The following is a 15270-nucleotide window of genomic DNA, read 5'->3' as shown; positions in this document are numbered from 1 at the left end:
ATAAGGCATCTGTGTATGGTGCTCAAGAAGTGTAGTCATATTTTTAGTAATCGATTTGTGAATAATGAGACATTTATTGCTGGGAGTATTCGGATTTGATGAGCAGCACCACATAAAGATACTTTATTAGATGGCAATGGAAACCCTGCAGATCCTGAGACTGGGGGTCTGGGAATAGCTAACTTAAAAGGTTCAAGTTGCATGCACACATATGGGCAGAATAAGGTGAACATCACCTTTAAGTAATATTTTAAATACAATATTACTGATTTTAAAAAAAATAGATGCATAAACCAGGATGAAGTTATCTTACTAAAATTGCATGTCAGGTAAATAGATTTTATTGCTCTAATACATCTAAAATAAGGAATGAAGAACATTTGCTGTGCATCTTTATAAAAGGTATCCTAGTGTTGAATGTCATATGTGTCTCCATGGTTACAGACAACAAACTAGTCAGCTCCTGCAGTCATGCACTGTTGGGGAAGGACATCTGATTGTGGAAACATGCCTGGATGGCAAGGAGGAGTGCACTGTTTCTGACAATATGCCCCACAGTCAGAGCACCACTGAACACTCATTAGCTTAAAGGGGTTATCTGGGCAAAACTAAAATGTTATCAGTGACTTGGTACATTAAAAAAATATACAAATGAGGCTCTACTCACCTACAGGCACTTACTGGGATCCAGAACAGGACACTTTGTGGGAGACGTCACCGTTCAAAGAAGCTGCAGGACCGCTGGGACCTGTGATTGACTGCTGTGGTCAGATGTCTTCAACATCATGTCATTGCCAACATCACCAATAACATGCTGCTACGGTCACCAGACCACGGCAGCCAATCACAGGTTCCAGAGGTAACAACTTACTTTAGGTGTAAGTACGGACCATGGAGAAACCTGTGTGCCAGTAGGGGAGTATTGCTTTGTTTTTTAAAACAACCCTTTTAATGTGTTGCTAATTTATTATGAGAGATATGAATGACTATATATGAATATATGTGTAGATTGGTGATAAATGATGATACTAGAGCCTTAGTACTACACACTCACTTCAGGTTATATTCTCTGGAATTGAAATTCTGTTTCTTGCAGACTTCTTCCAGCACCTAGAAATACACTCATCAAAACCGAGCAAATCCACAACTTATATGGCAACAATATAACACAGAATACAATGTGCATATTTATTTTTTTTTACAGGTGTGTCCAAACTTTTGGTCTGTACTGTGTGTGTGTAATATATATATATATATATATATATATATATATATATATATATATATATACACACACACAGTACAGACCAAAAGTTTGGACACACCTTCTCATTCAATGAGTTTTCTTTATCTTCATGACTCTGAAAATTGTGGATTCACATTGAAGGCATCAAAACTATGAATTAACACATGGGAATGAAATACTTAAAGGGAACCTGTCATCAGAAATTTAGCTTGAAACCTAAAAGTTTCCCCCTCTGCAGCTCCTGGGCTGCATTCTAGCAAGGTTCCTGTACTTTTTGTGGCCCCTTTTAAACCAAATTAAATACTTTATAAACTTGTACCTTTTGCGATGTAAATTTTGTAAATCGTCCATGGGGCGGGCTCTCTGCTGACCGTTGCTGTTCCTCCAGCAGATTTACGCCACCCCCAACGCTGAATTTCATATCTCAGGACGCTGCCCCTGGGCGCCCGTGGTCCCGCTCATGCTCATTTCCCTTCACTTTATATATCAACAGGACAATGACCCCAAACACACCTCCAGGCTGTGTAAGGGCTATTTGACTAAGAAGGAGAGTGACGGGGTGCTACGCCAGATGACCTGGCCTCCACAGTCACCAGGCCTGAACCCAGTCGAGATGGTTTCGGGTGAGCTGGACCTCAGAGTGAAGGCAAAAGGGCCAACAAGTGCTAAGCATCTCTGGGAACTCCTTCAAGACTGTTGGAAGACCATTTCCGGTGACTACCTCTTGAAGCTCATCAACAGAATGCCAAGAGTGTGCAAAGCAGTAATCAAAGCAAAAGGTGGCTACTTTGGAGAACCTAGAATATAAGACATATTTTCAGTTGTTTCACACGTTTTTGTTAAATATCTCATTCCACATGTGTTAATTCATAGTCTTGATGCCTTCAATGTGAATCTACAATTATCAGAGTCATGAAAATAAAGACAGCTCTTTAAATGAGGTGTGTCGAAACTTTTGGTCTGTACTGTAATATATATTCATATACATTCACACATATACTAGTTGATGTCTACCCTCCTTCCTTTCCACTCCAAACTCCCTTTTGATTCTCTCCACATATCCACACCCCTTCTAGTAGTATGAAATACAAAGGCAGAGCGATTAAAGAGATTAAACTAAGATTAAACATAGAAGCCAAGTAATCAACCCTTTTAAGGCACAAAAGTGGCATAAAAGCTGTGAAAAGTACAATTTTTGGCATTTTCACACCAGTTTGAGGCCATGCCCTCCTGTCCAATTAATTAAAACTGCCAGCATTTTGTACAGGAAAAACACTACTCTATTCTGGAATAGCATTTTTGGAGCGGCACACAGAGGCACAAACCACTCAGAAGAATCACTGAATTCATCAAGGGGAGTCAGCGCTTCTTGTACTCCATCAAGACATGCGCTACACCAGTAACGATGAATGGGCCCCATGGTTGCCATTTTCTAGAAACAATGTCACACTTATTCATGGGTGATGTCTGGTATTGCACCTCAACTCATTTGAAAGAAATGCAGTTGAGCAATTCTGAATACAACTTATGAGTAGGTGTGCTAATGTTTTAGGGAAAAAACAGTCATGTTTTTCAAAACACAAATATCCCCTTTAAGGCCAGAGTCACACTTGCGAGAGACCCGAATGGCAACATCAGGCACGGCCTGAAGCTCTCTGGACACGAGCGTCTAAGCTGCATGGAAATACATGCAGCCGACCCGCTCCTGTCAGGAGAGTGTGCGGCCGTGCCGAGTGATGCGATGCGAGTCTCTTACAAGTGTGACTCCGGTCTAAGACCGGTTTAATCATTTTGACTTTCACAGTCTGATTAAAGACCGTCCAGATTAGCTGCAAGTGTCCTGACCTGAAGGCATCAACCTCAATAAGCACATATGGGGCTGTTCTGTTCAGGTCAAGAGACACTTGGCTGGTCCATACATTGCAGTCCATTCTGAAATCTTCCTGGAGTCACACTTGCGAGTGACTTACGTATAATACGTGCGAGTCTCGCGTCGCATCACCCGACACGGCCGCACACTCTCTTGACAGGAGCGGGTTGGCTGCAAGTATTTCTATGCAGCCGAGATGCTCCTGTCCAGAGAGTGCGCAGCCGTGCCAGATAATGCGATGCGAGACTTGTGTGTATTATACTCGCAAGTGTGACTCCAGCCTAAGGGCGAGTTCAGGTGACTGGCATGTTTTCTGCATTTTTTATAACAAGTGGATTTTGCTATTCCATAATAGCCAAGCTGCAGCTTTGAAAATTCAATCAGGGAAAAAAAAATCTTTTAAGCCATGTGCACACGTTGAGTACTTGATGAGTTTTTTAGCTCAGCATTGGTAGCCAAAACCAGGAGTGGGCATAAAAGTGATCCCAGTGTTTCCATTGTACTTTTCCTCTGAGGCCATATGCATACACTGAGTATTTGGTGAGGTTTCTATCTCAGTATTTGTAGCCAAAACCAGGAGTGGAACAATCAGAGGAAAAGTATAATAGAAATACGGGCACCACTTCTGTATTTATCACCCACTCCTGGTTTTGGCTACAAATACTGAGGTAAAATACTCAATGTGTGCACATGGCCTTACATGTGAATGAGGTTTCAAAAAAATGTTCCTCTGCCTATTCTTTACATTGAAATTGTTCCTGCATTTACTATGTAGATTGGTTAATAGAGCTGTAAGGCTATATGCCCACGGGACTCTGTAGCCGCGGATTTTGCCACGGAAAACCTGCGGATTTATCTGGATTTTCTAGATGAATCCGCAGGTTTTAGCAAGAACAGACACTCCACATGTTATCCTATGGGATATGGGAAGTGCTGTGTCAATGATGCGATATGTGCGGCTGCGGATATATCCGCAGGTATGTCCGCAGGTTTCCCGCAGCTGCTCCCTGCAATCCGCAGCTATCCATTGCTGCGGGATTCCAGCGAAATATCTGCGGTAAACCTGCAGACATCCGTACGACTTACCTGTGGAAGTCCCGACCTCTATCTCCATAGTGAAGAGGCGGGACTTCCGCAGATATTTCTGCAGGAATAATTGACATGCAGTTACGTGCGACTGCGAGGAATCCGCAGCATATTCCCCAGCTGCACATTCTGCAGCATGGACACAGACACTCCCCATGTCCCATAGGATAACATAGGGAGTGTCTGTACTTGCTAAAACCTGCGGATTTATCTAGAAAATCCAGATAAATCCGCAGGTTTTCTGCGGCAAAATCCGCGGGTACATTGTCCCGTGGGCCAAGGATAACAAGAAACTGACCGCAAAACAGCTGCTATACCGGTAAATCTTTATTCCAATTTCCAAAGGTTCAGGATACAATCGGGCGGGAGGAAACCTGGATGAGGCCCCTCGCTGTGGACGACGGCCGTTTCACCTGTAATTAGGCTTCTACGGGTCCACGAATGGTGGGTGGACCCGTAGAAGCCTAATTACAGGCGAAATGGCCATCGTCCTCAGCAAGTGGCCGCATCCAGGTTTCCTCCCGCCCGATTGTATCCTGCACCTTTGGAAATTGGAATAAAGATTTACCGGTATAGCAGCTGTTTTGCGGTCAGTTTCTTCTTATCCTTGGATCATTGGAACTTTCCCTTCCTTCTGACCTGCACACTGATCCGGGACCCGTATGGCCAGCTGAAGCTGCATCTTCCTATATGTGAGTGAGCCCACGTGGTAACAGCTACGCACGAGTAGTGCAGGACTTGCCTTTTTCTCTGACATTGTCCCGTGGGCACATAGCCTTAAGGGGGCTTTACACGGTAGCGATATCGCTAGCAATTTATAGCGATATCGAGCGTGTAAGTACCCGCCCCGGTCGCGCATGCGATTGTTTGTGATCGCTGCCGTAGCGAACATTATCGCTACGGCAGCGTCACACATACTTACCTGGTCGGCGGCGTCGCTGTGACTGCCGAACAATCCCTCCTTCAAGGGGGAGGGACGTTCGGCATCACAGCGACGTCACCGAAACGTCACTAAGCGGCCGGCCAATCAAAGCGGAGGGGCGGAGATGAGCAGGACGTAACATCCCGCCCACCTCCTTCCTTCCGCATTGTGGCCGGCGGCAGGTAAGGAGACGTTCCTCGCTCCTGCGGTGTCACACATAGCGATGTGTGCTGCCGCATGAGCGATGAACCACCTGAATAAACAACCCTTACCGATTTTTTAGATTGGGACAACCTCTCCATGGTGAATGATTTTTACCATTTTTGAGGTCGCTTAAGGTCGCTGGTCATTGTCACACGCTGCGAGATCGTTAATGACGCCGGATGTGCGTCACTAACAACTTGACCCCGACGACAAAACATTAACGATATCGTAGCGTGTAAAGCCGCCTTTAGAGTTCATGTACACGTCAAAGCTTCAGCCATGAACCCTGTACAATCTGTGCCTGGACACAGAATTGGTGAATATAACTGTACAGCATCTGCCCATAGTAGGATATGGACACTGTTATACGGATCGGCATAAGTCCAAGGAAATCTGTAGCCTCCAAGAATGAAATGTCCGCAGACGAGCTTTTAAAGTGAATACGTAATGAGCGGATTAGGAAGAATGTATATAGCAGACCATTCTTAGGATCTTCATTTATTCCAAAAGTGGTGGAGATTCATCAGTGCCCACATCACCATCTGTGCCCATAATCTGATCACTAGAAAAGACATCAGGCATATGTGATGGATAACAGGAGTTGTTATGTGAATGGCTTATCCTCACCATGTTTTGCTTAGTACACAGAATACAGACTGCCATAACCAGCCCTCCTCTTAAAGGGATGATCCAGACTATAGAAGTATAATGGCTGCTGATGCATTTTTCTCAGGTCTGAGGAACCCCAGGAAGTGCAGCAGGATAACCTCTAGGATAGAGCTAGTGACCGAGAGAATGTGATAACAGAAAAGGCCACAGCCACGTATTTCGGGCTGCAACCTGCCCTGACCCGTGACGGCACCTTTATCATATCCTCAGAGGGCCTCTATTTGAGGTTTCGGGGTGGACGGAGCCCCTTCTAGTGTACTTTGTACCTCATGACTGCAGGGTGCTGATGGCACTGTCATGGTGTCTACTGAACGCCCCTGTGTACTGTACCGCCCTGCACTCGGCTGCAGCCGAGCCGCTCGTATCCGGGCTTGTTGGTGGGTGGCTCGGGCGCCTCCAGACCCGGGGTCACTTCGCTCTGAAAAGGGTGCTGGCGCTTTTGGAGGGGGGTAGGTAGGGGCACGGCCGGAGCCGTGTTTGAGTTCATGACGCCACCCACGGGTTGTGGTGAAGTTGACCACTGTGTCTAATCAGAAAGTGGTACGGACCCGAAACCAGTAATGATAAAAACAACAAGAAGCCTGGGTGGTAATATCGAACGAGAAGAGGGCTCGCTGAGCATGTGTCCCCAAAACCACCGAGACCCAGAGTGTCCCAATACAAACATGGCGCCACTCATATCTATAATGGCGCTGGTCGTGCCACGACACCTCACTAGGAGGCCAGGGGGAACAATTCATTATAATGAGGGTCAGCAGGAAAAGGAAGAAAAGGCGTATTGCTCTACATTGGGACCTGCTGACTACCACTGCAATGTAAAGCCGGGTTGTCAGCCGCACATGACACAGCAAAATGTGACACAACAGATCTTGTGGAACTCCAAGTCCCAGCTCGTCCTCCTGACAGATGTGAAATAGTGCATGCTGGGAGTTGTAGTCCTCTAATGCAGAAGCTACTGAGGAGTCACGTGCAGGAGCCTGTCACGTGACACCCGCCCGTGGCAGGTGAATACAAGCATAGCATCCCTGAGGAGATGTGGGCGGGATTAGCGGCTGTTCACACCGAATGGCCGCCGGTTTATGTGCAGCTGAGGGGTTACCTGAAGAAGTGGGGTGCCCGCCGTCACCTGTACCGTCTGCCGCCGTCCGTTAGGAGCCAAAACAGACACCGCAGCTCCCTTGGCTGCCATTTTGCCTGACGTCGGAGAAAATCTTTCAAACAACTTTATTGAAACACAATCTGCCGTACAAAACCCTGCTCTGTGGAGATTAGTGTCTGCCCGTGCTGCACTGTGTGTGGGTGACGGACACTGAGCACATGGCTCGTCCTGCCCCAGTGTGACCGTCCACACACATGCCACCTCCTGACTAGAAAACACTGTTACATCCCAGTCAGGGCTGGCCGGGAAATAATGGCACCAGTCTGACTTTAGGCGGGAAACGTATGACAGGACTCGTGCACACACTGTATAGCACCTCGTCCCGTTCATGAAGGCGGCACTGTCACATTTTAGAGGGTTATAATAGAAGTAACAATTTTTATAGCTTTTTTTATTTATTATTTATAAAAATACAAATATTAAGTTGTGTTCACATCGAAGCTTTTCCCAAACATATTTCAAGCAAGCTCCAAGAATGCCTCCTATTCTGTGGGGGTTTTAAGGCTAAAGTGTCTCTTTTTAGTGGGTTTATTTTTGGGATCTTTTCTGAGGACTTTTTCTTTTTTTCTTTAATCCATTAACCCTCAACTGGTGAGGTTGGCATTTTTGTTACGCAGCTGGTGATGTGGGCTTCCTATACCCCAGTGTTTAGAAATCTCTAATTTTTACAGAAAATGCAAAGATCACATTTGTTTTAATAGTTTTCTTATTGGCGATTGATTACACATGAGTATACCAAATTTTTGACACCCACAAGTATCGGAAAATGTAATACATTGATGATTCATACCAGCATTTTCCAATGAATGCCAGCTGAACAAAATTTCCCTGGGGTGTTGCAAACCCCACCTCACCAGTTGAGGGTTAAGGTCTAAGGCGGGCTTTGCACACTACGACATCGCAGGTGCGATGTCGGTGGGGTCAAATTGAAAGTGACGCACATCCGGCATCGCATGCAACATCGTAGTGTGTAAAGCCTAGATGATATGATTAACGAGCGCAAAATCATCGTAATCGTATCATCGGTGCAGCGTCGCTGTAATCCATAATTACGCTGACGCGACGGTCCGATGTTGTTCCTCGCTCCTGCGGCAGCACACATCGCTGTGTGTGAAGTCGCAGGAGTGAGGAACATCTACCGGCGTCACCGCGGCTTCCGTAGGATATGCGGAAGGAAGGAGGTGGGCGGGATGTTTACATCCTGCTCATCTCCGCCGCTATTGGCCGTATGACGCCGCACGACCCGCCCCCTTAGGAAGGAGGCGGGTCGTCGGCCAGAGCGACGGTCGCAGGGCAGGTGAGTGCATGTGAAGCTGGCGTAGCGATAATGTTCGCTACGCCAGCTATCACACGATATCGTGACGGGGCGGGGACTATCGCATGCGACATCGCATGCGACATTGCAGCATCGGCTTGCGATGTCGCAACATGCAAAGCCGCCCTAAGGGTGCTTTCACACATCGGGCATTTCGCCGGTTTGCTGGATCTGTCACACTTCAATACAGTGCAATACAGTACAGTACAATTGCATCGTGGCAAGCTCCAGTCACATGCTTTGGTCACATGAGAGCATGTGACCGGAGCTTGCCGCGATGCCATTGTACTGTATTGCACTGTACTGGAGTGTGACGAATCCAGCAATCCGGCGAAATGCCGGATGTGTGAAAGCACCATTAGCCACATGGCATGAAAATCGGTGCGAGTTGAGTGCGATAAAAAAATCGCATTCCACTCGGGCCAATATTACCTATGTGTCAAGCACACATGAGCGATTATTTTCTCAGCCCTAATTGGACCGAGAAAACAATCGCAGCATGCTGCGACTAATGCGATCCTATTTTCTCTCGTGCCCATTCAAGTCTATGGGGTGAGAGAAAAATTGCACTGCACTCGCATTACTCCGTTGTACCGCGAGTGCAGGGCGAGAAAGGCAATAGCCGGCTACGGAGGAGGGAGATAAATCCCTCTCCTTCGCAGCACCGGCTCGCCCCTCCTCAGCGCCAGCCCGCCCCCCGCAGCTGAGGTCCACTCGCATGATCGGACCTCAGTCGCTGGGACACTCGCATGACACTCGACTCTGCTGTACTGCCAGCGTGAGCAGAGTGTTACGCCAGGGGATCGCAGTAATCCTCGTGTGGCCCCAGCCTAATAATGATAAATGCTGACAAAATCCTCAATGATACTCTTGGGCACCCATTGGTCTTCCCATTGACTTGTAAAGAATTAGAGGGAATCTGTCAGAATCTTCTTCGCCCTTTAAAAGATAAGAAAGTTCGAATAGTGAGAAATATGTTCCTGTGTCTGGAAGTGCATTGGGGTGAGACAATGCTCTCACAGCTCCTCAGCCTCACACTGAACCCTGCCTTGTATTGGAGTTATTAGGCTGGGGCTACATGGGGAGTACTGCGATCCTCTCATGACACTCGGCTCACGCTGGCAGCAGAGCGGGACCCGAGTGTCATGCGAGTGCAGTGCGATTTTTCTCCCGCCCCGTAGACTTTAATGGGTGCAAGAGAAACCTGGATCGCATTACAGTCGCAGCATGCTGCGATTGTTTTCTCGGTCAGATTAGGGCTGAGAAAATAATCGCTCATGTGTGCTGACGCATAGAATATTATTGGTCCGAGTGGATTGTGATGTTTTATCGCATTTCACTCGCTCCGATTTTCTTGCCATGTGACTTAGGCCTAAACCTGTCAATCAGGCAGAGGAGGGTGGTGCTAGGCAGGAGATACAATGTGAGGCTGAGGAGCTGTAAGTGCATTCTCACAAACCAATGCACTTCCATACAGAACCTCACAATGGGATATCTCCCCTCTGGAGCATCACTTTTGTTTCATAGAGGGATCAAGTTGCTTAGATCTTAAATATATAAATGTTTGGGGATGCAGAACTTTCTGACAGGTTCCCCTTAAGTAACCATTAAAATGTACATGTCACGTCTTATAACCACTTGGCGTCTTTTGAAAGTGTGAAGTGTTTAAAAGACGTGCAAAAACATGAACTAGATATCATCTTTACATAGAATGATATGTGTCCATTTCTTTGAGCACTTGTTCTTTTGATTTCTGTGCAAAAAATACTCTTAGGGCATATGCCCACGATCAGGACCCGCTACGTCCTGGATGCAATGTGGCCACGAGTCACCTCCGCAGGAGATCACAGCTGCCTGTGCCCATGATCAGGGATAGGAGCAGTTGCGGTCTCTCGTTTGTGTTCTCCCTATGGAGAATGCTTGCGACTCTGCAGCAAAGAATTGACATGCTTGCAGCTCTGAAAGCCGCACCGCAGGTCAGTTTTCGCTGCGGGCCCTATACGCACAGTGGGCACAGGATTTCTAGAAATCCCATTCGCTGTGCTTATGCTGCACAACGCAGCATTTTGGACAAAGCGAAAACACACTGCATCCAAAATGCTGCAAACGCTGATTTTGGGAATGTACCCTTAGACAAGTCTATAAGGAAACACCAGAAGGTCAGAGTGTGGATGAGCCATAGGTGAGTCCTGCGCAAAAGAGGCACTTGCCCCAGTCATTATTTATTAAGGGGCCTAAGCTGCCCCCAATACAGCCATCACATTCTAAACGTCCTCACTGGCAGGTTTTCCTAAAGCTGCCTCAGCTATATTAGGCTGGTTTCACACTACGTCTTTTTAACATCCGTTGAAAACGTTATTTTAGCGGAAGTACGGATCCTGCTTTTACAGCAAATAACGTATGCAAACGCATCTGTTATTTTGCAGGATCCTGCACTGGATGTTTAGGGACGGGCATTGGAGTCATGTGATCGGGAGTGAGGGTAACTAGACTGGGAGCCGGCTTCTGACAGCTGCAGACGCTGGTAACCAAGGTAAACATCGGCCTTGGATACCCGATATTTATCTTGGTTACGAGTGTCTGCAGCTGCTAGGAGCAGGGCTGCCTGCACACGTAACCAACGTAAACATCGGGTAACTAAGACAAGTGGTTACCCGATATTTACCTTGGTTACGAGTGTCCGCAGCTCTCAGGTGGGAGAGAGAGGAAGGGGAGGAAGGGGGAAAGACAGAGATAGAGAGAGAGAGGGTGAGGGAGGGAGGAGGAGAGAGACAGATCACGCGAGACTGGTTCTGGGCATGCTCAGTACTTTCTGGGCATGCTCAGTACAAAAGCAGGATCCTGCCTATCAGCACACCAGCGTTCACCTGCGTTCGCGTGCTGTTTAGTCAGGATCCGGTGACTTGCAGTATTTTGACGCAGCTCAAAAACGCTACAAGTAGCGTTTTTGAAACATGTTAAAAAACTGCAAGTCACCGGATCCGCACTATAACGCAGGCAAACGCAGGTGAACGGATGTTAACGCGAGTCCATTGCAAATGCATTGAAATGAAAACGCATTTGCCCTGGATCCGTACTTCCGCTAAAATAACGTTTTCAACGGATGTTAAAAAGACGTAGTGTGAAACCAGCCTTATATGCTATGTATGATACTGCTACAACATCCACTTTATTGGTGTTATGTGGTCTTTTAATGGCACTGTTATTTGGCGTAATATAGTGTTGGTCTACAGACACAGTATGATGTCATTATTTTCCCAGGTTTAGTGCACATTGTATTCCCATAGCACTCCATTCACCACATGAAGGCCAAATCAGTGTTCTATGCATCTATGTACAGTTTAACTTCTGTACAGACCACTCCTGCAAAAATGTACATCAAGTACTATGTTGGGGTTTTTTTTCTTTCAAGGGTGTCTAATTGTGTATGCTTTTCCGGGCATCAATCCTGACTGGCCATTGTCGCTCATATGCCTAAAGAGCATATGCACCCAACAATGGGCATAAAGACAGGTCATCATCCTTAGCATTAGGCCTGGTTCAGACAAGCATGTGTTAAATTGTTCCTTTTTTTAATCTAAACAGTCAACTTTTTCTCCATATTGTCATATGTACGCCATCTGTATGTGATCTGTATGTTCGTTTGACATCCATATGTCATCTATTTTTACATATCAACAGTTAAAAGATGATACAGTGTGAAATACTGTTTCTTATGTTAACTATTGTAATGGAGCTGTTAAAAAAGTATGCCATAAGGATAGTGTCCGTATGGCCTCTGCTTTTTTTTCCATAATTAATTTGCGCCCTTTCTTGTATAGTTTTTTTGTCCATTTTTCATTCACATTTTTTTTTTTAAATTTGTTCTTGTTTATTTATTTTTGCGTCTTACTGTGCTCATCATTCTTGGGGAGGTTTGGGATTTATAGATATTTTCTGCTATTTATGCATATGTAACTTTTTAGAAAGCCATAACATTTTTACACAAATGTATTCTAGTCCCGCCTGGAGTGAATTTATGCATATCTGAAATTTTTGATCAAGTAATGCAACAATTTAGCGGAACATGCAACTTTTGCACTAGAAAACGTTGATTCGTGAACTACAGGTATGATTTTTTTTACATGTAAACCATTGGTCCACATGTAAAAATTTTGGTAACCCTCCATAAGCCTTGATCTAGCAATGGTAGAACTGTCTTTATTTTTTACGCCATTCACTTTGCTGTATAGTAGGCAAATTAATTATTCAGTTCAGTACAATTACAGCGATACCAGATTTATATAGCTTGTTTTAGGTTTGGCTACTATCACGCTAAAAAACGTGTTTCTTACAACAAAAAAAAAATTTTCATCACCAAATTTTGAAGGTTTGCGAGGGCTTATTTTTGCAGGATCAGTGGAGTTTTTATTAGTACTATTTTGGGCCACATCATATTTATTAATCACTTTCTATTCCACTTTTTGGGAAGCAGAATCCAGAAAAAAACAGTAATGCCATTCACCATGTTGTAAAATGATAACACAGCTTTATTCTTCAGGTCAGTACAATAAGGCTATGTGTGCACTAGAAATGTGAAGTTTCTCAAGAAAATTTCTTGAGAAACTTCTGGGAGTGGAAGATTTACGGACCTCCGGAAAAAATCCGCACCAAATCCGCATGCGGATTTGCCGCAGATTAGCTGCGAATTTGCCGCGATTTTCCCGCAGGTTGTTCCCTACGGATTTTGCAGGCTGTACTGCAGAAATCCGCAGGTACCTGCGGAAAAGAATTGACATGCTCATTTTCTCAAGAAATTTTCTCAAGGAAATCTTCTCAAGGAAATTTCTCCGCAGCGTGCGCACAGCTATTTTTTTTTCTCATAGGATTTGCTGGGAAATGTCTGCACAAAGATTGCAGACATTTCTCAAGAAATTTCCGCAGCAAATCCGCGGGTAAATCCGCGGGTAAAACGGCCTAGTGCGCACATAGCCTTACAATGATACCACATTTATATTCTTTTTTTATGTTTTGCCGCTTTTCCAGAAAAACTATATATAGAAAATAATTGTTTTTGCACTCTTGTGTTCTGATTGCTGTAGCTTTTTTATTTCTTCATTGACAGAGCAGTATGGCAGCTTGTTTTTTGCGGGACAAGATTACGTTGTCAGAGATACCATTTTTATACTTGACATTTCCACTTTTTTGTCAGCTTTATGATGAAAAGACAGTTTTTGCTAAGTTTTCTTTTTAATTTTTGTACGGTGTTCAATGAAGGGGTTAACTAGTGGGAGAGTTTTATAGATTGGGTCATTCTGGACACAGTAATACCAAATGTGTGTGCTTTTTTGTTTTTACATAAATGTACGTATTTATTGGTATAATATATATATTTATTTTTTTTGTTTTTACAATTGTTTTTACTATTTTTACTTTGTCCCTATATGAGACATTAACTTTTATTACTGTGATCGCAATGTATGTTTATCAATGTATGTGATCGCAGTGTATGTGTATTGCAATGTGGGTGACACTGGCAGAGTCCCTGTTAGACCGTTCTTCTGGTATGGTCTAACAGGCCACCGTAGCTGCCAGACCCGGAGGTCGTCATTTGACCTCGGGTTGTCATGGCAATGATTGGGCCCCTGTGATTACATCGCAGGTGTCTCGATTGGACGCACTCCCTCTCTCAGCCCCCTAAATGCTGCAATCGCTATTGGTATTTAGGCAGTTAAAGAGCCAGGGGCCGTGCACTCACCATCCCTAGTGGTGACAGCTAGGCTATCACGCTGAGCTCCCAGCGGCAATCGTGTGGGCACAGGTCCTGTGCCCGAATTAATGCCATGACATATTTTGTTGGAACCCTTCCTGACCATAATGTAAACTAACGTCAAATGTCGTGAAGGAGTTAAAATTATTTTGTTCATACAAAGGATATATTGTGTGCAAGTAGTAAAGTTAGGTAGTAGTGAAGGTAAAAATGTACGCTTATAGCTTTTCCAGGACTGTTCAATCTGAGGACAATCTCTTCTGAAGGTCCAACAGTAGTCAGCCATCATATGTACATCCCATCTACCCTGACAACTCAATGACTCTCGTTATGTCTCTGTATTGTTCACAAAGAGAAACTGAATAACCAATTAAGACTGCACCAAATAAATTGTCATTGTGGACTCTCATGGGTGTAACCTGTCTCGGGAACATCTCTGGCAAGTCTGGAACCAGAATGTCGTTAGGAAGTGTAGGGAACAGCCTCAGGTGAATGCAGAAGGTGACCCTGCTCCCCTCTCCCTAGCACCAGAGCCCACTGTTGTATTGTGCTCCCGTTGTACCCTGTTGCGGCACTTGCTGGGGGTTCTCATTCCTGGCGGAACTCCGGTAGTCACTATGTGACAAGGACACACATCAAGCTCCGCTTTGAGCTGTTGATGTATAGTCACCATTAATTTTAGTTATAGATTGGAATTCCCAATTTCTCAAACTATCTATGTTATGGCAATACACAAAGCCACTGTCACGTCTAAAGTATTGTAGAAATGCCCTTTCTCTGGATCCAATGTATATCTTTCCGCATTTTTTAAGCAACTTTTTCTCTTGCAGTCTTGATGCTAGAAGTTCAGAAGCTTTATTTGATAGTCCTAAATCTCGTTGCAAATCATTCAACTCAGGCTGGTTAAATTTCCTTACGAACTAAGACATCTTCAATTTTAAAATCTTCATCATTGCTGTAAGTTTGTTCGCTGTTCTTATAATGAGGGTAGTTCAAGGAAAACTGGCACTGGGATTTCAGCTGAGTGAGGCACTATATGCCTAGCTGATG

At 45.0% G+C, this 15270-nt stretch overlaps 1 protein-coding gene across 2 annotated transcripts in view; it reads right to left on the bottom strand.

The window, feature by feature from the left end:
* Nucleotides 1-7212, bottom strand: part of ASPSCR1 (ASPSCR1 tether for SLC2A4, UBX domain containing) — a 114963-nt gene extending 107751 nt beyond the window's left edge. Inside the window, exons 1-2 of one of the 2 annotated variants that reach the window (XM_075349727.1) lie at nt 7097-7212; nt 1055-1110 (exon numbers count right to left, since the gene is read on the bottom strand). In XM_075349727.1, the coding sequence (XP_075205842.1) occupies nt 1055-1110; nt 7097-7186 (146 nt within the window). In that variant the 5' untranslated portion in view covers nt 7187-7212. The remainder of the gene's footprint in view (nt 1-1054; nt 1111-7096) is intronic. The other variant, XM_075349726.1, reaches the window with a different exon arrangement.
* Nucleotides 7213-15270: the final 8058 nt, after the last annotated feature.

The sequence above is a fragment of the Anomaloglossus baeobatrachus genome, chromosome 5 (assembly GCF_048569485.1).
Source record: "Anomaloglossus baeobatrachus isolate aAnoBae1 chromosome 5, aAnoBae1.hap1, whole genome shotgun sequence".
Lineage (NCBI taxonomy): Eukaryota > Metazoa > Chordata > Amphibia > Anura > Aromobatidae > Anomaloglossus > Anomaloglossus baeobatrachus.
The sequence above is the reverse complement of the archived record's forward strand: the minus strand, read 5'-3'. Positions and strand labels throughout refer to the sequence as shown.